The 22,456-nt window shown below is 36.5% G+C and overlaps 1 protein-coding gene across 15 annotated transcripts in view; it reads right to left on the bottom strand.

The window, feature by feature from the left end:
* The window catches only part of CDIN1 (CDAN1 interacting nuclease 1), a 232,516-nt gene that overhangs the window by 100,752 nt on the left and 109,308 nt on the right, over positions 1–22,456 (bottom strand). For 14 of the 15 annotated variants that reach the window (XR_013369962.1, XR_013369963.1, XR_013369961.1 and 11 more), the window contains 2 exons: positions 18,261–18,326; positions 17,362–17,467 (listed from right to left, as the gene is read on the bottom strand). Coding sequence is in view for 11 of the 15 variants with exons in the window: in XM_077880507.1 (XP_077736633.1) it covers positions 17,362–17,467; positions 18,261–18,326 (172 nt within the window). In the remaining 4 variants the exon portion in view is untranslated. The remainder of the gene's footprint in view (positions 1–17,361; positions 17,468–18,260; positions 18,327–22,456) is intronic. The other variant, XM_077880514.1, reaches the window with a different exon arrangement.

The following is a 22,456-nucleotide window of genomic DNA, read 5'->3' as shown; positions in this document are numbered from 1 at the left end:
TGTGACCAGGCCCTGGGCAGGCAGAGCAGGATCAGGGCTGTCAGTTCTCACAGCACACAAACTTAGAAATCTAATCTGAATCAGAAATACCAGGAAATTGGAGCTGAAGCCTGTGGAATCCTAGAAAGGAGCTGAAAGTGCTTTGTCAGTACTGGGTATTGGTTTCCAGTGAAGTGACAACATTTGAAAGGACACAGAGAAAACAGAGAAACCATTCAAACAAAAATGTATGGTGATGTTCATGGTGCTAATGGAGAGTTCAGGTACAATGCAAAATAGGTGAATAGTTAAACAACTAAATACTGTAAAAATTCGGTCCTAATTTTAGGTTATGTCACTAAAATATTAACCTGGGACAAACACACCTTAATTTTGTTTAGCAAACAGTTATCATATTTGGAAACAATTTGACTAATATACTGAAATACTCCTTTTTCTCTAATATTATGACAAATCCACAAAACCTTCCACAATTTGCAGAGTGCAGTTTAAATGCTAGGAGAATATTGTCACGCTCATTTTATACTCACTAGCTATGGAGAGAGCAGGAAAACCTTTCTGATAGCTACTTATATTAAAAGTAGCTTATTACTTTTCTATTTCAGAAATTCATTAACAGTAAACATTTTTTCTTTCCATTCTCATCCCCACACCACTGTAATACTGCATTAAGAAATAATATTGGTAGCTAGTCAAAGCTCCAGTCCACAGCATATAAATCTAACATAGAACCCATTTATACATGACAGAAAATTCTCTTGACAGCTTTCTGGCCTCCACCTAACTCTTCAACCTCTTAACACATGATATTACCTATGAGGGGACTACTTCAAAAGCTATCTAAGATTTACTTTCGTGTACATTAATTTTGCACTTCGGAAGTAATCCTCAAACATTCGAACTCCAATAAATTGTTTCTATCATAAAGATAAAGAAAGACTGTAAAACATATTATAGTATAGAGACCTCCTCATTTGTTTCGTTTTTCTATTTCAAATTTAACAATCTCCACTCACATGTATCATTCTGAGAAAGGAATTTAATTTCTTTTAATTAAAAGCATTAATAGCTCCAACTAAGATTTTTGGCTTGATGATCCCTGGAGAAAAAGGACTACAGAAACTTAAAAAGCAGTAATTTATGTTCACTTAAATTTTTAAATATTTCTGTGTTTAAAAGGCAGCATTTGGTTTTCATCTGTGAAGGAAGAGAAAGGCAGAGGGAGCAATGCAGTGAGTGTCAGGTATCCTGACCAAATCTGGGTCTCTCAGTACTGCAGGAAGGTCATATCCTTTTAGCGTTGTACTGGTGTGTCAAAATACGTCAACAAACATCACACCACAGGAAGAAGAATGACCTTTCAGTTCTTTACATTTGGGCTGCCGATGGAGCTTTGGACATGGGGTATGCATGAATGGTTTTCCTAGCTAGCTTGACAAATGCAACTCCCAAGATTTCCTTCAAGTATGATTGCTAAAAAGCCCTAGGTTTTTACATTTTGGTACAGCTTTCTAAAGCCATATAACTCATGATGGAAACTGCTGTTAGGTTAACCATCTATACTCCAAATAACCAGATTCAATGCAACTGGACTAAAATTACTGTGTAAATGGTTAAATGCAAGACATTAAGGTTGGGAGTCAATAAGTTTAGAAACAACTTTATTCATTCTAACAGTAACACTTATTGTTCATCAGTTCTCTAAACTTCATTATGGAGGTCATTATATCACAGTTGTCTATCTTTCCCCATCCATAAAAATGGACATTTCTCTATATTCCTCTGTGAAAACCCACTTTGCCTATTTACTATGGATGATTCCTAAATCCTATCTCTGATCCATCACTTGAACTCCTGTTCTACAACCCAGTTGCCTTTCAACAACTCTAACATCACAACTGAAGTTATTGCTAACCTGGATTATTTTCCACTCTTCAATTGTTTATTATTCTCTCAACAGCACCAATATGAATACCTCAAGGTTATCGTTGTACCATACCTCCCAATACAACAATACTTAGTTAATTGCCAAATTCTGTAAATGCTGTCTTTATCATCTCTGTAAGTCTGCACAGTCTCATTCTATTCCCACCCACCATCATAATTTGGGAATTAATGGATTATTTCAATATGGATAACTGTTGTAACAATTGTGTGTCTATCCCAACTTCTTGTTTCTGTCTACACTAAGCAATGCTCCCAGAGCATCTATCCTAGAGTTAGGTCCTAATCATGCTACTCTTTTATCAAAAAATCTCTCCTGGCTTTGCAGCTCTATGACCTTGAGCTGGGTACTTAAACTCTCTCTGATTCACCTTTCTCATATGAAATGGGGATAAAATAGTAGTATCTACCTGACTGGATTCTTATGTGGGTCAAAGAGAATAATACATGAAAGTACTTAAGCCAGTGCTGGTGCTCAGTGTTAGTTATTTTTGTGATCCATGTACATGTTTTGTTTCCCTCTTAAATTGAATTAAACTCCTTGAAGGCAAGGTTAAGCTTGCTTATCTTTGTATACTCTGAATGCATAGTATGATATCTCTACATAAAGGAACTCAATACATATCTATGAGCTTAGTCATTTACGCTACTACCGATGGACCATTTTGCTAGAATATGTTGCATTAGGAATATGTAGTGGTAAAATATTCATTTTACATTAAAATAATGAAAGGCAGCTGAAGCTGATCAGAATTTTTGGTCTAATGCTGAGTCAATATGGTTTTATACACCTGACCTATGCACACAACCAGTGATCTCATTTTTACCACCTTCATAAACAATATAGAGCACTCTGAAAGGATTATAGCTGGAGCTATCTGGGATGACTATGGTAGACTCACATCTACATAAATTGATGAGCTTTATGAATTAAAAAAATCTTTTTGCTAAATAAAGGAATTTTGCATTAATTTTGAATTTATGATCACTTGGAATGAGTTATCAGGGATGCTACAGGACTAAATTTAAAATGTTTAAGTGGTGGTGGTTGGCAAAGCTGCCAGTGATAAAAGGGATGACAATGGCAAAGAGGAATATATAAGGAGAAGTAGGAAGGGGTTAACAAGATTGTTAACCTTACTGGCTGAATCCCTGTAAGAAAATGAGGATGAACAAAATGGTAAACATCTTGATGTTAGTGATTCAGGTAGGAAAGGGAATAAAACAAGAGAATGGAATTCATAAATCATAAGTAGGCTAAGAATATAAAAGAGCAAAAAAACCACAAGAGAATCTAATTTGCTTGTGTTAAATGGAATAAATGGATAAATGGAATTCATAGTAGGAGTTTAGTTTTTATAGGAATATGACTTCCAGGGTCAATGAGAAATGAGAAGGAAAGGATGTTTACTATTGCTATTATGTATCCAACACAGGTTTATGTTTTATGAGAAGAAGAGTATGAGACATGCAAATTTTATTCATGGCTCATTTTCCATACTCTACATGTGTGAGAGGAGAGTGAGCAAGGGCAAACTAGGGCAAAACAGCCTCATCATATGTAACTCACCCATCCCGGAGATTCTTGAATGATACTAAACACATGGGAAAATGTGTCTCTTAAAAGTAGAGGCAGAAAAAAGGCATAATTTCTGTGAATAGGGCTCCATTTCACCAAAAGACAGTCTGCTTTATGTTGGTCCTAGTGGAGGTAGAAGCCCTTGGTAAGTGCTAATGAAAGATGATTGAAGAAAGCTGCCTTCTAATGACAATACACTTATTATCCAATCTTTGACCTTGACCACACCAAAGTCTTTCCCTTTGCTGGGCAAAAAGTAGTGAGTGAGAAATCCCATTTCATCTCTAAGAATCCTGGGAGAAAGAGACCCAGAGGTCTGTTTGAGAGAGAGAGAGATCAAAAGAAAGAAACCTAGAGGTTTGCATAATTCTCACCCATAAATTATGCTATTCATGGTTGATGCTTAAGAAAATTTGTGTATAATAACAATGGAATCTAGAAGTTAAGCAGCAAATAAGTTTACAAGGCTAACGTTGAATAAGACAGACTTTTTATAATGTGTTAAACTATGTGTCTAAAACCATAACTGAGAGATATCTACTTGGAGCCAAGATGTGGTAACAGGGAATAGATTTATACTCCTGCCGGACATAAATAAACAAACGGAATAGATGACAACAGTGACAAATGAGGAGCAATGATCCTGAGTGATGAGAAACAAAAAGATAAGCCCTTTGTCCCGGGCCACTTGCTGGAGAGAGTTTTCAGGCTGTATAGTGAAGGTGAAGAACCTAGGTGAAGCTCAATGGGTCTCTCTGAGTTGAGGAGATAGAGTCGGAAGGATGGGAAGACCAGCAGCTAGAGTCTGCAGAACAGAATGCTAGCAGAATAGAGAGAAGGCATAGAGAGAGAGAGTTCCAGAGACTATCTGTAGGTCTCCCTTGAGTATACAGTAGAATACTGATTAGTGAATGTAGGACTTGAATAATGCAATGATCAATTTGACCTAATTGCCATTTCTAGAACAGTCCACTTACAAAAGTAGAACAAACTTTCTTTTCAAGTGTACGTGGAACACTTACCAAGATAGCCATAGTCTAGGCCATAAAACAAATCTCAATAAGTTTAAAAGGATGCAAGTTTGTTTCTGACCTCAATGGAATTAAAAAGGAAACTAGTAACAGGAAGATATATAAAAAATTATCAAATATTTGGGACCAAAACAGCATACATAGCCTGTGAATTAAAGAAGAAATAAAAAGAAAAGTTAGAAAGCATTTGTGACAAAATAAGTATGAAAACCCAACACATAAAATTTTGTGGAATACAGCTACAGCAATTGAGGTAAATTTCCAGCACTAAATTGTCTATCTTGGAAAAAAAGGAATGGTTTGAATTTTTGAATCAATAACCCCAGCCTTCTACCTTGGGAAACTAGAAAAAGAAGAGTAAATCAAAGTAAAACTAAAGAAAAGAAAAATATGTATATACAGATTAAATTAGAAATCAATGAAAGAGAGAAAGGGAAATAGAAACAATTAAAACTAAAAATTGGTTCTTTCAGAAGACCATAATATTGATAAACCTCCAGGCAGACTGATCTGGAAAGAAGCTATAGTTATCAATATCAGGAATGAACAACACTAACAGATTCTACTGCTATTAAAAGAAAAAAGGAATATTCTGAATACTTATCCTAATATATTCCACAACTTAGATAAAATGAATTTTTGAAAGACACAAAGTACCAAAGTTCACTCATAAAAAAACAAAAACAAAACCAACAACCTGAATCATTTTTATCTCTAAATGACTACAAGTGACTACAAGTCAATTTTGTAGTTAAAAAACTTCTTATGACAACAACAAAAATAGTCACAGATGTTTGACTAGGAAGTTCTACCTAACAGTTGAGAAAGAAATAATAACAAATCTGCACAAACTTTTCCAGAAGATTGAAGAGGAGGGAAAACCTCCTACCTCATACTATGAGCCAGCATTACCCAATACCAGATAAAGACTTAGCAGGAAAAATAAACTATAGACCAATATCACTCATAAATATAAATGAAAAAATTCTTAATACATCTTCAACAAATCAAATCCAACAAAATATAAAAAGGATAGTTTCATGACCAAGTAGATTTTATTCCAAGAATGCAAGTTTAGTGTAACATTCAGGAATCAATCGCTGTAATTCACTATTTTAACATATTAATAAAAAAAAAAACCCATATGACCATTTAACTGATGCAGAAAAGCATTTGACAAAATCCAACATCCATTTTTGATAAAATCTTTCAGCAAGCTAGGGATAGTAAAGGGTTTCTTTGAGCTGATACAGAACATATACAAAAACTGATAGCTAACATTCTTAATGTGAAAGATTGAATGCCTTTTTCCCAAGAAAGGAGATGTATATCACTATTTACCTTTGTATAGGTGATTCTAGCCAGTGCTGTTAGGAAAAAAAAAAGCATCCTAATAGAAAAAACCAGTGAAACTCTTTATTTACAAATGACATGGATGAATATGTAAAAAATACCAAAAGAGTAAAGTATTAAAATGAATTTTACAAAGTTGTAAAGATCAAAATTTTGAAATTCTGTAAAAAAAATTTTTTTTACAAAGATGTAAGATCAACATTGAAAGTCAACTGTATTCTTCTATAGTAACAATGAACAATTAGAGATTGAAATGAAACCTATCTCTTTCCTTTCCTCTTTCTTTTCTTTCCTTTTCTTTTCTTTTTTTTCTTTTTCTTTTTCTTTTCTTTTTCTTTTTCTTTTTGAGAGACAGCACACACACGTGTGTGCATGAACAGGGGCGAGAAGCAGAGGGAGGAGAGAATCTTGAGCAGGCTCCATGTCCAGCATAGAGCCAGATACAGGGCTTGATCTCACAACCCTGAGATCATGACCTGAGCCAAAACCAAGAGTCATACACTTAACTGACTGAGCCACTCAAGCACTCCAAAAACTATCGCTTCTAAAAGAATCAAGCAATATAAAACACATAGGGGTCAATCTAATAAAAATATGCAAGATTTGTACACCTAAAACTACAGGGCATTTTTAAGAAAAATAATAAAAGACCTAAATAGATGGAGAGATACTGTGATTATGGATCAGAAAACTCAATATTGTTAAGAATTCTATATATTCAATGTAATCCCAATCAGAATCCCAATAGACTTTTTTGGGGTGAATTTACAAGATGATTATAAAATTCATATGGTAATGCAAAGGACCTAGAATAGACAAAAATAAATTTGAAAAAAGGAAAATAAAGTTCAAAGACTTATACAGTTTCCAAAATATAATGCTATGGTGATCAAGATAGTAGAGAATTGGTAGATAAATGGATCAATGGAACAAAATAGAAAATTCAGAAAAAGGCCTACACATATGTGATTAATTGATTTTTGACAAATGTGCAAAGGCTATTTAGTTGAGAAAGTATAGTCTTTTTTTTGAATATTTCTTTCATTCATTCATTCATTCATTCATTCATTCATTCATCAGAGACACACAAAGAGAGGCAGAGACATAGACAGAGGAAGAAGCAGGTTTCTCGCAGGGAGCCTGATGTGGGACTAAATCCCTGGACCCCAGGATCATGTCCTGAGCTGAAGGCAGACGCTCAACTGCTGAGCCACCTGGGGTCCCAAGAAAAGTATAGTCTTTACGACAAATGGTTCTGAAATAACTGCATATCCATATGCAAGAAAATGAACTTTGATCCACATATAACACCACATATAAAAATTAGCTGAAAATGGATACTAGACCTAAATGTAAATCTTAAATAAACCTTTTAGAAAAAAACAGGAGGAGAATCTTTGTGATTTCCTTTATTCTTTATTTTTCATTTTGAGGACTTTTTAAGAAACTTTAAGTAATCTCTATACCCAACCTGGAGCTTGTACTCACGATCCCAAGATCAAGAGTCGCAGGCTCCATGGGCTAAGCCAACCAGGTGCCCCTATGATTTCTCTAGATCTTTGAATGTTTAAGATTTCCTAGACATGACAGCAAAGGTATAGTCCATAAAAGAAAAATTAGTAAATTGAACTTTATTAAAATTAAATTGAAAGTCACTGTTAAGAGAATGAAAAGGTAAGCTATAGACTGGGAGACAATATTTCATATCTGATCACTTGTCTAATAAAAGACTTAAATCCAGAATTTTTTTAAACTACCAAAACACAATAAGAAAACAACTCGAGAAATGGGCCAGACTTGAAAGACACTTATCCAAATAAGACAGATAGCAAATAAGCATGTAAAAAGATTCTCAATATCACTTGTCATTATAGAAATGCAAATTAAGAGAACAATGAGCCACTACTACACAACTCTTAGAGAGCCTAATGTTAAAAAGATTGAACATACCAAGGGACAGGGAAACCACGGAATACCTGAAAGTATCATAAACCACTGGTGGGAATGTAAAATGGTACAATCATTGTGGAAAATAGTTTAATCGTTTGGCAGAAAAGGTAAACATACACCTACTGTTATGTCCCAACCATTTCATTCAGAGGTATTTGGCTAAGAGAAATGAAACCATACATATATCTTTACATAACTATTCAAAGAAACTTTATTACTAACAGCAAGAACTAGACACAACCTAAAGGTCAATTACTAGGTGAACAGATAAACAAGTAATGGTATAGCTATGCAAGTGAATACTTCTCAGTTTAAAAAAAAAAGAAAAGAAAAAAGAAAAAGAAAAAAAAAAAAAGCCAGAGTACAGTACATGTTGTATGATTCTATCTAGAGAAAATACTAGAAAATGCAAACTAAGTCTATAGTGAAGAAAGCAGATGCGTGGTTGCCTGTGTGCAGAGAAGTGAAGGGGTTGAGAGGAAGGATTCTAAGGAGGCACAAGAATTTCTGGGGTGGTAAATATGTTCAGTATCTCTACCATGGTGAAAATTTTATGAGTTTATATATACATATGTCAAAACTTGTCAAATTGTATACTTTAAATATATGTGGCTTATAATGTCAATTATACCTCAATAAAGCTATTTTTAAAAATATTATTAAAATAGACTTTTTATGTGTAACCAACAGCAATTCAGAAAAAAAAAACTCCATTCAAAATAAAAACATATATTTCTTAACAAATGTCCCATAGTCCACCTCTCTTCTGAATTCAGACTAATCTTCAGACAGTTCAGTCAGAATTTGTGAATGTGAACCAGATTCAAGACTTCTCTGATTCTATGGATTTCAAATCCAACAATTCAGGAATTATTATGCTCTGGGTGTACTGGTGTATATGACAGGCTTTTATACTGATCCTATAGATACATATTTAGAATATAAAATAAGGGATCTTGAGAAAGCAACAGAGAACACCTGGCCCAGTTTTCGCTACCATTATGAAGGTAAATATATAAACCACATATGCTGGAGAACTTTTTATTTAGATCAGCTCAGCAAACCCACTAGCTGAGTAAAGTAGCCTCTTAAAATGGATTTACCACCGTGGCTGACATGAAACTGCCTGGTGGGGCAGAAAGCGCACAGATGTGAATTCAGAGGCTGATCTGGGTTCGGGTCCCATCCCTGCAATTTACTGTCTCAGGCCTTACTAGAAGCCCCACAGATGCAGAGCCTGGGTCCCTGCTGACTGACCACTGTGAAGTGTCTGCTGACCTGAACCTTTATTCCTTAATAAAGTTTTATTTTTCTCATCAATACTCTGTTTGAAAGCAGACAGGCTACAAATGCAAGGGTTGTTTGGCAAATTCCTAGCCAAGGGGAGGTAAAGAAGAAGTTGGCATCAGTGCTGTATGTAGACTGGCAAAAGAAAACAAGAACTCCCAAGGTCCGGGCTCTACCCGACATCAATTACAACAGTTCTCCGGGAATGAGACCCACATCAGTATTTTTTAAATGCCCCTCATGTGATTGCAATACGTGGTAAGGCTTGAGAATCACTGACCTACATCCCTGACCCATTTTAGCATCAGTTTCAACTTGATCTCCAATATTCCAGAATGAATCTCAGAAGTGGATACTGTATTCTTGGGCTTCTGATTCTATCCACTCTACTGAGTCACTTTCCATTGGCACAATTTCTATTACTCTTCCCTCACTGTCTCTGGATGATCATAACCGTTGTGTTTCCATCCTCAGAATGACCACCAAACCACTTGCTCGTTAGTTTGATGTGGGGTAACTTCTCCGAAGCATATGTTATTCATATTAATGCTATCACAGTGGGCCAGCAGAAGAGTCATCTTCTCAACAATTCTTTGGTCCCCTGATTTTGGAAAACTGGCCAATATGCTTTTTATATACCTCCTCCCTGCCCAAATCTTGCACATACCTGAAGACGGTAATCATATACCTTTCTGAGAAACTATAATTCACTAATATTTCCCTACATGTTGATTCTCTTTCTCTTTATTCCTTCAACCCATTCCAGTGAGTTAACAACTGCCTCTTTACTGGAAATACAACTTTAAAAGCCTAAGGAATATTTCCATTCCTTATTTAGTTTTGGATTTAAAGTCAATATTGAAAACAATGAACAACAGCAGACAATATGAATTCCTTGGTGGGGAAAATTCTTGCATTTCACATTCCAAATGCAGAAGAAAACGTTATGAGAAATCATTCTTATAAAAGTACTACATACACAGCAGATGATTCCTTCATCCTTTTCAAATATTTCGAGGTTACTCCAGCTAATAACAATGTCAAGTATTTGTCTGGAACAACGGAATATCAATATCTTACCATAAGAGATTGAAAAGCAAATTATTACATTCTACCTTTAGAGAAGCCCTCTCCAGTGCATTTACTAATTAGTCAATCTGTCTCTTGTTGTTGCTGATGACTACTTGTTAGTATACGGCAGCAGTGCCTTCTGAGCTGTTGTAATTGAAGGTTTGCAAGAGCTTCTATTGCTGAGGCACATACTCCAACTTAAGACAGATGTGATCAGCCTTGTTTTTAACGGAATAACTGGAAATCTGTGATTTAGCTAATTGCAGGCTTCCTGGAAGTATCTTAATACAGGAAAAACTTTGGGCATCCTGTGAAACATACCTTCCTTAACTGCTTGGCAGCTCCATTCTAAATGCCTCACCTCTCAAGGTAGCACAGACCAGAGAAAGCAATCACTAAACCATTGAGTAAATAACCAATCTTTAAAATATACTTAGAGGTAAGAACTAAAGTCAAATCAATTCTTGTGGCAGAGGGTATTAGAGCTTAGCATTGCCTCTAGGAGAGTAGACTCTCTGGAGCCAAAGGTTCAGAAATCTGACATATGGAACTCCGCTCTTAATTTTTTTAGTGATACATGGATGTGATCAAGACCATATTTCCTCTGGTGCTCATTTCCCCTTATATTCTAACACCAGTACAAAAAAATGACTTTGGAAGATACATGTACTTATTTTCTTTGATACTATTATTTAGAATCATTCAGGAGGTGTCCATGGCCTGGCCCAAAACTTGAGCATTCTGCTCTGGATCTCTTTGGTTGTATCAAACCTATGGGGTGAGGATTCTGCAGGACCAAGGGGACATCCCCACTTGCTCTATATTCCCCTAATCCCTTTCTAGACCACATTCCACATACCAGGGACCTTAGAACTTCCTGATCAATGCACCACAAGACCGCCCTCAAGGGCTGCATAGCCCTCTTTCTCTGGTTCATCTGCCTGATAAGAGGGCAGACCACCAGAATGTACATCTCTGTCCTGAAAGATGGCCAAGTGCAGTGGTTTGTGGGAAGGTACATGGTGCTGGATGTACAGAATGAGCGTGCTTGATAGCAGGGCCACTTATCCTGATGCTGCCACATTACGGCCCTGACATACAAGGAGGCTGCAAATTCTTAAGGCAAATCTGAACTTCCAGATCTCCCTGTAGGACAAAATACATTTTACTTTATGTCTGTTAACTTGATACACAAACTTAAATAGGCACATGGACTACATGCCTCCATATGCCCTCTTGCCCCAGGCCCCTGAAGTGGTAGGGTAGGCCCAGTTTCATGTATCTCCTAAGGAAATGACAAAATATCTTCTGCTCAGGATCATTAAGACATACCATGTCAAATCTCAAAGGAGAGATTTGGCTGAAATTTTGTGAAAGCAAGTAATAAATACAAGTTTATAAATACTTACTTAAAAAACTTTGTAATATGTGTTTGCCATTTATTAGTTGTGTTGTATTTTAAAACTCCTAGTGTAAATACACTGCATTCCATGAAATAGATCTGTGAAAGTCTATATAACTGAAAAGACTGTAGAAGTTCTTTTTCTTTTTTAATGAAGCATTTTTCTTTGTCTTTAGAGTGGCATTTTCAAAGAAAAAAAATTGAGCCCTATTGCAGTTGAATGTCACAGTTTCTGACAATCCTTAATGGAGGATTCAAAAGGTTGTTGTCTGCCATGCATCAAAAAATTCATCCATATATTCATCTGTTCAAATAAATATCTACTGATCACCTACTGGCACCTCCAGCAGCCAGGTATTCCAACCAGCTTTTGGGCATTTGATGACAGGTAAGACATATAGGTAAGATGAAACTCAATTTTAACTGGAGGAAGGTTACAAATAAGAAATTATAATATTTGACAAATGCTGTGAAATTATTAGTGGAACACAGGGCTGAATACCTAGCCCAAGCTTGGAATGCAGGAAGGTTTCCCAAAGAGATGTCAGTCAGCCCTCTGAGCAGTCCAGGAGGAATTTATGGCAAAGCAGGTAAATAAAAATGTCTACTTAGAAGATTTCTAAATTCCATCAGATCGTGATATACAGGAAAAACAGATACAGGGGAACTAATATTTGTTCACTGCCAAGTAATTCGAAAGTGCTTCCACGTGTATTAAATAACTCATCTTCATGACAACATGGTCAAGAAGGTATTACACCATTTTATGGGAGAAAACAAAGAGGGAGGTTGAGCTAGTTGTTCATAGTTATGGGACTGGGAAGTGGTATGGCCTGGATTCAAACCCAAGAACAAGAGAGATTCCCTTCATCATTTATTTCAAGGATCACTAAACTGGAAAATCATGTTGAAATAAAACTTTGCCTTGTTCTTGCCAGTCAGTAAGTGTTGATCCTCTTTGAGAGAAATGAAGATGTGTATTTACAAAGCATACTTCAGTTTTTCATAGATGCTACCGATGACAGCATGTCGGAGTGTGCCCGGAATGGCAGCTGGCAGGGTTGGACATGTAGTCGAGATTTCCATGTTCTTGATTGGTAGTTGTTGGGCACCGTGTGTGTGCTGCCTAATTGCTTGTGGAGCTTTGTTCTTTAGCGTCACTTAATATTTTCATTCAAATGGACCCACCTTATCTCCAAAAACTAAAAGTGAGCACAGAGTATCTGCCCCTCGTTCTTTGAAAGGCCATATGTATGGCATACATATGTATGTATAGAGCCCGTTCTATAATCTGGCCTCAGATTATAGAATTGTTTCCTTCTTAACTGTCATCATCAGAATATGAAAATACACTTAGTAATATAGATCAAATGGTCAAAGAACTCACTTTTTTGATTACAGAAATAGAATGAGAAAGCTTCCAGGGTGTTGACTATGCAAGAAAATATGGTTTTTATACAATCTGTATGTATAGCCCTATGTATATGGGATATACATTTATACATATATATACACACACACATATATGTGTGTATTTTCTATATAATCATATATATAGCCTTATATAATTTGGGGCTATATTATGGTCCAAATGATACTTCTCAGAGGCACTCTTTATTTCCTTTAACTCCATAAAAGTGGAGGCTTAGAATTTTGAGGAGCTATTTGATCAAGGTTCATAGCTGGGATAGGGGCCTGCTCACAGGAAAGGCAGCTTATGTTCTGTACTCAAAATCTGACTTTAGGGAATGTGAGGACATTGCAAAACTTAAATTTTTCTGAGTTTAACTAAGTCAGGGAAAATTCTTGAAGCTTTGATTATTACAAAGGAATGAGGGGCATGCTGCATAGAGTAATTAGCAAGGGCAATATAGAAGGGAAAGCACTTTAATAAAGGCTTGTATTCAAACAAGTTGATGCTTATATGTTTCTTTGTTCACTCAGATAGGGATAATACTATGAACAAAAAGTCCAACCAAGTGAAGAGGGAGAGATGACTAAGGTGAGGCCATTTAGATGGAGTGGTCATTGAAGGTATCCTCGAGGAGAGGAATCTGAGCAGACACCTGAATTGTGCGAAGAGTTCACCATATGGAGATCCAAATGAAGAAAACTTCAAGTTGAAGAATTAGCCAGAATAAGAGTTCTGAAGTAAAAATAAGCAGTGTAGATTTAAGGAAGGCCCAGAAAGCCAACGTGGCTTCAGAAGTATAAGAGAGGGAGGGAGCCTTAGTTGAGGAGAAAGAGAGAGAAAGAGACGGGCAGGTGTACAGATAACAGGGTAGTGCAGAACCAGATCATGTAAGCTCTGAATGTCATGTGAAAGAGTTTGGATTTTATCTGCAATGTAATGGGAAGCCACTGAGGAATTCTGAGCAGGAAGTGATATAATCTGATTTATATTTCCCAAGAGTTGCTCTGGCTAGGGTAATAAAAATGGATCAGAGGAGTATAAAGGTTAATGTCTGGAGACCAATTTGGAAGCTACAGCAACAGTTCAAGAGATGATAACAGAGACTGAAGTGATGCCAGGTAAGAAGGTGATACTGGGGCATGATTTGAGATAAGACAAAGTTGGAATTGAAAGGACTTTTTGGTAGGCTGATAATGGGTTAGGTTTTTGTCCCAAGTATTTAGGCAAATTGTGGCATCATTAGTTGAGCTTGGGAGGAACTGGGGGAGCAAAAAGCCTGGGGAGGAAAATAAAAGGTTTAATCTTAGACATGTTAGGTCTGAGATACCCACTGGACATTCAAGAGGAGCTACTGAGTGGACGGCTGGATAAACAAATTTGTACTCAATGGAAATATTAGGGCTGGCAGCAAGAATTAGTAGATACTATTATAGAGATGGTATATAAAACTTTGATGAAATCTCCAGCGGAGACCCCTGGAAGTGAATGTAGATAACAAAGAGAAGAGTGCTGAGCACTGAGTTCCAGGGCTCTATTCCAGTGTAGAGCTGGAAGGAGGAAAAACCAGCAAAGCAAACAGAGTATGCTACTGGGATGGCATAGAGCAACTCAGAAGAATTATCTCCTGGAAGTCAAGAAAGGATGTTTTAGTAAGGAGGGAGGTTATGATCAACCTTGTCAAAGTTGCTAAATGGATGAGTAAGAATATTGACTTACACAAAAAAAGAAAGTCCTACAGAAACATTAAACTAAAAATTAAGGGCTCAGTAGTAGTTACTTATGTGAACAACTGGGCTTATGCAAAGTCATGATTCTACAAATATTAATTGAACAGTCTTATTGTAAAATCCAACATTTAATTTAAAAATAGTGTGACAATTTGATAACAGTGTTTATGTCAACTGGAGACTTATCACACAAATAAAGCAATTAGCCCAGGTGCCAACCAGCCAATAGCCTTCTTGAAAGGCTACCTACAGGTGGAAGAGATGATTTTCTCCACTCTGAACAATTTCAGGAATTACTATGTGAGTTGTGTTGAGGCAAAATATGAAGAGTAGGATGCCACACTTTCATAAATGGGCTAAGTTCTCCTGTCAAAATGCCTACCACTGGTAAGTCTGTATCACTGTTATAATCAAAATTTTATACCCAAGTAAATGCCTATATGTTCCTTTCTGAATGTCACCACTACTTCTATTTCTTGGCTTCTCTGCAGACATTTGGTAAAACTACTGAATTCTGTGTAGAGTATTTCCTCCTTGGATGATTTGGAACATTCAAAATCAAGGCTGGTGTTCCTTTATCACACAATATGGCCTAAATGAATCATGCCCCAAAACTGGTACATATTCAAAGAACATGTTTAGGGAATATAAACCAATAGTTGTGTAAGTAAAATATGATTAGAATAGAAAACGTAGCACACAACAAAATAATCTAAAATCTAGTCTAAAGGAAACTATTCAAACATCCATTGCTCAGATCCTCTCCAGGTGGGTCAATAATGCATAGGTGTCTGATTACTGTCTAGATTATTTAATCAGTCTCTAAAATAGTGAGTGCTAGGCACACAGTAGGCACTCAATAAAGATTACAGTTGTTTTAGGAAGAAAATACGATCTTAGAATTTTCAAGTGAGCTTTATACTCTTTGGAATTCCATTTCTAATTGCTCCTCATAAAAGACTTGACCAGTACCAAAGTGGGGGCACTGTCTCGGTGCATAATGGTTTTGTTTATCCATAAAGTTCAAAAGGCTTTAGCAACCTAAACTTACACAATTTGATTTTCTTGTCATTGCTCTCCTTATACCATCAAAGATGGTGCTTTCTTTCCTATTTCAAACTCATAAAATTGCTAAAAATCTAAAACTCAATTTGCCACATTACTGCTAATTTGAATAATGGCTGAATAAAAGATAGGGAACGCTGAAGCAGCATTGATTTCTAAAACATTTTGCACTTTCCTCCTCCCTGTAAAGTAAAGCTCGGATGCTACGCACAATTACACAAGAAAATCAAGAAAGCCATTACATTCAGCATTTTGTCATGATCATTGTTACCATGGCAAAAAGTGGGCTTAGTTTAGCACAGCTGCTACGGACGAGGTCTGCTGGCCTTTTGTAAAGCTGAGTAACAATCTAATACCAAATTCCGTAGCCTGTCACTGTTTTGTTTTTGTTGTTGTTGTTTTCCCCAGGATAAGACTACTGTGCACAGATGCTACTGTCTCATTCCTTAATGATCTGGGCCAGTGTCATCTTATTATTGTATTCTCACTGTGGGCCAGTGACTGAGGAACATTGTTAATCTAGAAAGGTTACCCCTTGCCCTACCTCCTGTTCTAAGGGGAAAAAATGTGTAGTGTGAAAACTTGACACTTCAATAATAGAAAAAGCACCAAGTTTCAACAGTTGTACTATAAATGACAACTGAGATATACTGGAAAGGGCATGAGTTTGGGAGTGAGAAAGACAAATGCAGCACGGCTAACTGCATGGCATATTATTTTCTCTCTGAGAATCGGTTATCTGTAAAATGGGGGGGGGGGGCTACTTCCTTGTGAGGATTAGTTGAGAGAATACAAAGGCCCAGGCACACTGTGCATATTCAATAATAAAGCTTCCTTCCCTCCAACCCTTTCCTTTAATCCATGAGATTTCCATGCCTTCATGATGGTTGACTGAAGTTGGCAGGTAAACTGTTTTCTCTTGGAAGGCAAATCGTTTTGATATTTCTTACCTTTTGGATACTTTCCTCGGAGAGCTGAGGACAGGATAGTTTTAAATGACTTTAAATGACTGAGAATAAGCATATGTTACACATCAGAGGAATAAAAAGTCAGCATTGATATCATAATAGCCACCCTACCTTCCTATTCGTATTTTAAGTGATACCAACATTATTGCTGTAAAATGGGGAAGAGGAGTATAGAGAGAGACTCCTCACTCTGGGAAACAAACAAAGGGTTGCAGGAAGGGGAGGTGTGGAAGGGACGGGGTGACTGGGTGACGGGCACATGATGGGATGAGCACTGGGTTTTATACTATATGTTGGCAAACTGAATTTAAATTAAAAAACGTAAACAAAAAAAGAAAACAGGGATACTAATTTTGACCTTGTGCAGAGATTTTTGGTTTTAAAAAAATGAAGTGACATTAGGAAAGCAGAGAAGTTTGAATTATCTGAGATGAATACATTAATCAAGTCTTTGCATTTACCAGAAACAAAGCCTAGCAGCATTTTTACCAGCTAAACAAAATACTGTTTTCTTAATGAGATTTCAGCTGTGTATCGTTTATCTTAAAGAGAAAAATGATGGGAACTTACCTATTCCAGTAGCTCCAGAACTGGTCGTGCAGGTAGGCATGGTGGCTACATTCATCACCAAATGAGGCTTTGCTTTCAATCCAGTGAATTATGTGCCCTTCCACAGCTAAAGAACAAAGCATTACTAATATGGAGCAGAGAAGGCAAGACTGGGAGATACTGAACTCGGTCTAGGCCTCTCTGCTTCACATGAATGAGCCGAAGCTCAGCCCTGGCTGATGTCGATGGTTATAACCACACAACCACGCATTGTACATGTTCTTTACGAAGACCACTGATGCTATGATCACATCCCTTTCATTTTCATCATCACTTTCAAAAGTCCCCTCCTGTCCTCCCACTGCCACTGCTGCCATAAGTCGACAAGTAACGTGAAAACAAACTCAAGTCAACCAGCCTGGCTTTTCAATGGGACCCTATTTAAAAATTCAGAATTTAGGAATGCCTGGCTGGCTCCACGGTTGAGCATCTGCCTTCAGCCCAGGGCGTGATCCTGGAGTCCCGGGATCGAGCCCCATGTTGGGCTCCCTTCATGGAGCCTGCTTCTCCCTCTGACTGTGTCTTTGCCTCTTTCTGTGTATCTCTCATGAATAAATAAAATCTTTAAAAAAAATTCATCATTTAGATAAATGACCTGAAAAGTGGCACCCAAAACGTCTTCAGAAGACATGTTTAGCTCTCAAATATATGTGAATGTTTTTAAGGCAGAAGATTTCTTCTGAACCTATTATTTTCTGCTATTCTAAAATAATTTTTTTTCCCACAATTTCACCCTTTATTTAAAGCTGATCCGCTCTGGTAACATTTGCTAAAATTCACAAAAACTAAAAAAAAATTCTATGGAGAAAACACATCCCTTTTCCCTATAAACAAATGCATAAGAGAGTTTAAAGACTTACCAACTGGAACTTGTAAAATAAAGTCTGGTGTTTTGTCATAACCCTTTGCACGGAGCTGATCTTCATCTATGGGAAGAACAAATACTTATAACTGTTTCATTAACAAGACAGCAATATAATTGCTTTTCTTTCTTAAAAATTGTAAAAATTACTAATGCAGTCATACATATCTTTCTTATGCATGCAATGCTGTGTCAGAATAAATGAACTTTCTTAGCAAACCTGAAGCATAGATATAAAAATTCCTCTTTGTCCCTTCTGTATTTTTATGTCTTTATTATAAATATCATTAATTCTAGCTGTCACACACTACCTTTTTTGTAATTGAAAATACTCAAAATAATGAAATATACTTACTGATTAAAAGAAAAGGCTTTCACCACTGTGAATATCACTAATGTTATCAGCCAATATTGACAAGTTACAGTGAGGCACAAGCACAGTGGCCTTTACAATTATAGAACAAATGTTTTCATTAAAGCAATTAAGAAAGTTTAGTTTCAATTAGTATAACTATTCCTACACACAAGAACACAGAAAGGGCCAAGGACAATGAGATCACTACAGAGAATTAATTGCCCTACTTAATTCCTTCGGTATGCCATTGTTTCTGGCATTTACCAGAGTTTTACAACTAACAATATGTAATTCTGAAAAGCAAATAGGCTTTGAGATGTTTTTCTAAGTCTGCTTGATTTCTTGATCCTCTGTAAATATCAACTATCCATGTAGAAGGAAAGGAGGCAGGAAACAGGGAGCTTGACAAAGTTGGAAAGAAACTAGCAAGGTGCTTGGTTTAAAAAAAAAAAAAATCTCCCAATATTTTCTAAATGCTGTCCTTGACTTCTAATGGCATTACAATGTGATTTCTGAAATGAGGAGTTCTCCATTAGATTTTGGAGTGACCTGGTCATTCAATTCCAGACATGGCTTTCTATCTTCACCCAACCTCAACTAATGGCCCAACCAAGTAACAAGGAAGGCTGTGTGGTCTCTTAACACCTACTGGGCTGTTGACATTGTCATGCATCCCGTTCGCCTGCCTGCATCACCTTTGATTAAAATTAATGGCCCATTCCCAGTGTTGGGTAGCTTATTTCCAATCCATTTGTCAGCCCAAGACAGTGGTTTCATGGCCAATGTTCAGAAACTCTGTTTTAGAACACTCTTGTGTACATCTTGAAAGGTCAGCATTTTAAATGTAAATAACCTTTTAATGACAAGACATACTTAAACTAGATGTTTAAGTTAAATTTTGTTAAAAGTGGATGTCCTTTATCCAGATTTGGGAGGATTGATGCCAGAATTTAGAACAATCTCCCCTCCCTGAAATTAAAAAAAAAAAACAAAAAACAACAACGAACTATTGAGATAAGGAAATACAAATTTAAGTAATTTTACTTAAAAACAATTTGGAAAGCTGGACTGCAGAAGAACAAGACTGGAACAAATTTCTCTCCTTTCAATATACTGGCCATGACGAGACTATTTCATGGAAAAGACATTAAAATCAACTCAAGTGCCTTGAACTGATGTTCCCCGTAGCTGATGAACAGTTTTAAATGCTGAGCTGACATTAAAAAATGGAGACTAATATTTTATTAAAACTATTCTAGCTTGATATACCTTTGTAGATGTTAAAAAAAATCTATTTCAGTAAGAAAAATGATTATGTTTCTTATAGCAGCTCAAAACAAAATTTCAAAGGTCACCAAGCTATCCAAATGCACATACTAAAACTCCTATTAAGGCAGCTGCACTCCTGTTCCTGTGTACCAAAATTATCAACATAATACCTACAGTTTAAATTCTGTCACTCACTTACTGTGAAAAAAAACAACCCAAAACATGGGCAGAAAACATCAGGTGCGGCAAGGGAATCTTTCCATCTTTCAGTGGAAAACTTTGAAGTATAACCATGCACTTTCTCACTCCACCCTTTCTCCCCACCTCCCTCCCTCTCTCTCTCTCTCCCTTCCAGGTTGAAATTGATCCAATAGTAATTGTACCCAAAGGATAGTTTCTAGACATAGTTTCTGTGTCACCATTAGTGATACCACTTTTTTTTTTTTTTTAAATAGCAAAGAGGGTGTTTCACACATCTGAAATACCATGTTACTTATTGGATCTCTTCTCCATTATTTACTAAACTCTCACTGCCTCACCATCCCTGTTTCTGCCTTCACATTGTTACTTTCATCCTAGATTTCCTAAAAAAGAAGGAAGAAACAATGTGGGCAAAGTTTAGAGGAAATGACAGCATGAGTATAGGGAGTAGCATTATGAGCAGGTGGTCCTGCTCACCTGCTTTAGGCCCCAGGAAAAGTATCTAGCATGGATCATCCCATTGGGAGAAGTTTAAGGTCAGCCCCATCCTTCTGGCCTCCTTTCCTGGCCTCTGCATTATGTTCCTTTCCTGGCGTCCAAATCTCGATTCCTTACCAACATTATCCAAACCATTGGGTATGGATTTCAATTTTGGTTGACCATCTTGTTGGGGTTCCAACTCCACAATCTTGAGGTTATGGCTCAGTCACCAGCCCACACTTCCCTTCTGCTTCATTCTGTCTTCATTCCTTGTCTTATTGTGCTTACTCCCTGTTTCCCACATACTGGGTACAAAGCATGTGCTCTGAAGACAGGGAGTGTTTCTTTTTTGTTTTTAAAACCTATCCATTACCCCACTCTTACCACCAACATGTGCTTTGTATTTAACACTCAAATGGCTAAGTGAAAAAAATACAAGTGCATTTGAAAGAATACCCATGTTTCCCACAAAGCCTACCTAGTCTGAATTAATGATTTTCTTTCCTGATTTAACTTCTTATTAATCAGCAAGGCACAGGGACAACAAATGTGGCCCAAAGTTCAAAGTTTATTTGGTATCTTTTACTGCTATCTTTTATCCTCGGTCCCAATCTGAGGTTCATCTCTATCATCAAAGGAGCTGCATCCCTTTTTTCCTTAATACTCATGGGAAGTTATCCTACTTTCTTTTTTCTTTGATCTGCAATATTTTAAATAATATTGGTATTTTCTATTCCTTAAAGTATGTACAGAGTTCCTCACAAACAACAATCTGGGCCTAGTACCCCTATGGTGGGGCAGCTCTTTGGTTACTTTTCCCATTTCTTTGATGGCTACTGATCTGTAGATTTTTGTCTCTTCTACAGTCAGTTTTGGAATTTATATTTCCCTTGAGAACTACACCTTTCATGAAGGTTCTTATAGTTCTTTGTACATATTGGAGCCAAATGGTTACTTAGGGTTCTTTGAACTTCCCAAGTAGAAAACTGTATGTTTAAGTAACCTAAAGTGTTCTTTAAGAAAAAAAAAAAATCAGAATTTTTAAAAAAAGTATGAATATTAACTACAAAGGGCAAAAATGAGTAATAGCAATGTTTTAGAATAGCACCTTTGATGTAACTTCCCAAAATGCTGGATCAATATGAAATCTATCTCCAATCCTGTATAACTAACTTATTTGGTGAATAAGCAGGCTCATATTTAAGGTGTATATTAAAAATGCCCAATATATTTCATAACTACCAAGCTTGTTAATGTCACAGTTCAATGTTCATTATCAGAATATTCTTGTTTAAAAGCAGACCTCTTAGGCTCGAGATTCACAAAATGTGGGATTTTTAGATAACGTGTGTGACTCATGAAACAGTATTTCTGAGCTTTTAAAGTCTTAGAGATTACTAGTTCAATATTCCAACTTACACATAAGTGGCCCAGAGGAATTAGGTGACTCACCAAGACCTAGGCCTCTCAGATGGCCAAAGATACAGGTAAGAGCCTGCGTGAATCACATTCTAGTTCATCCTAACAGACCACATACCATTTTTAATTATGGCAAATATTTAAATTTGATCACATGTGACTTTTATGAAGTAGTAAAAAAAATTCTTATTCTCCTCCTAGAGGATCTTGAAGCACAGGAGAGGTGATGGTCATCTGTCCCATATTATTTAGGTGCAATGTGCCTAAAAAGGAAATGAACTAGATAATCTTTTGATTTCTAGTATTTCAATGCCCTCTCTCCAACTCAAGTTTTTTAAAAAAATGAAACTGCATCCACTGATAAAACTGATATTACATTTTTAAAAGCAACCCAGATCTTCATTTATTTTTAAGTTGTCAGGCCTAACCTTTGGAGAGTATTTTAAAAAAGGAATTACACATACGTACAG

The sequence above is a fragment of the Canis aureus genome, chromosome 32, assembly GCF_053574225.1.
Source record: "Canis aureus isolate CA01 chromosome 32, VMU_Caureus_v.1.0, whole genome shotgun sequence".
NCBI lineage: Eukaryota > Metazoa > Chordata > Mammalia > Carnivora > Canidae > Canis > Canis aureus.
Note: the sequence above shows the minus strand (reverse complement) of the source record. Positions and strands in the feature narration are given on the sequence as shown.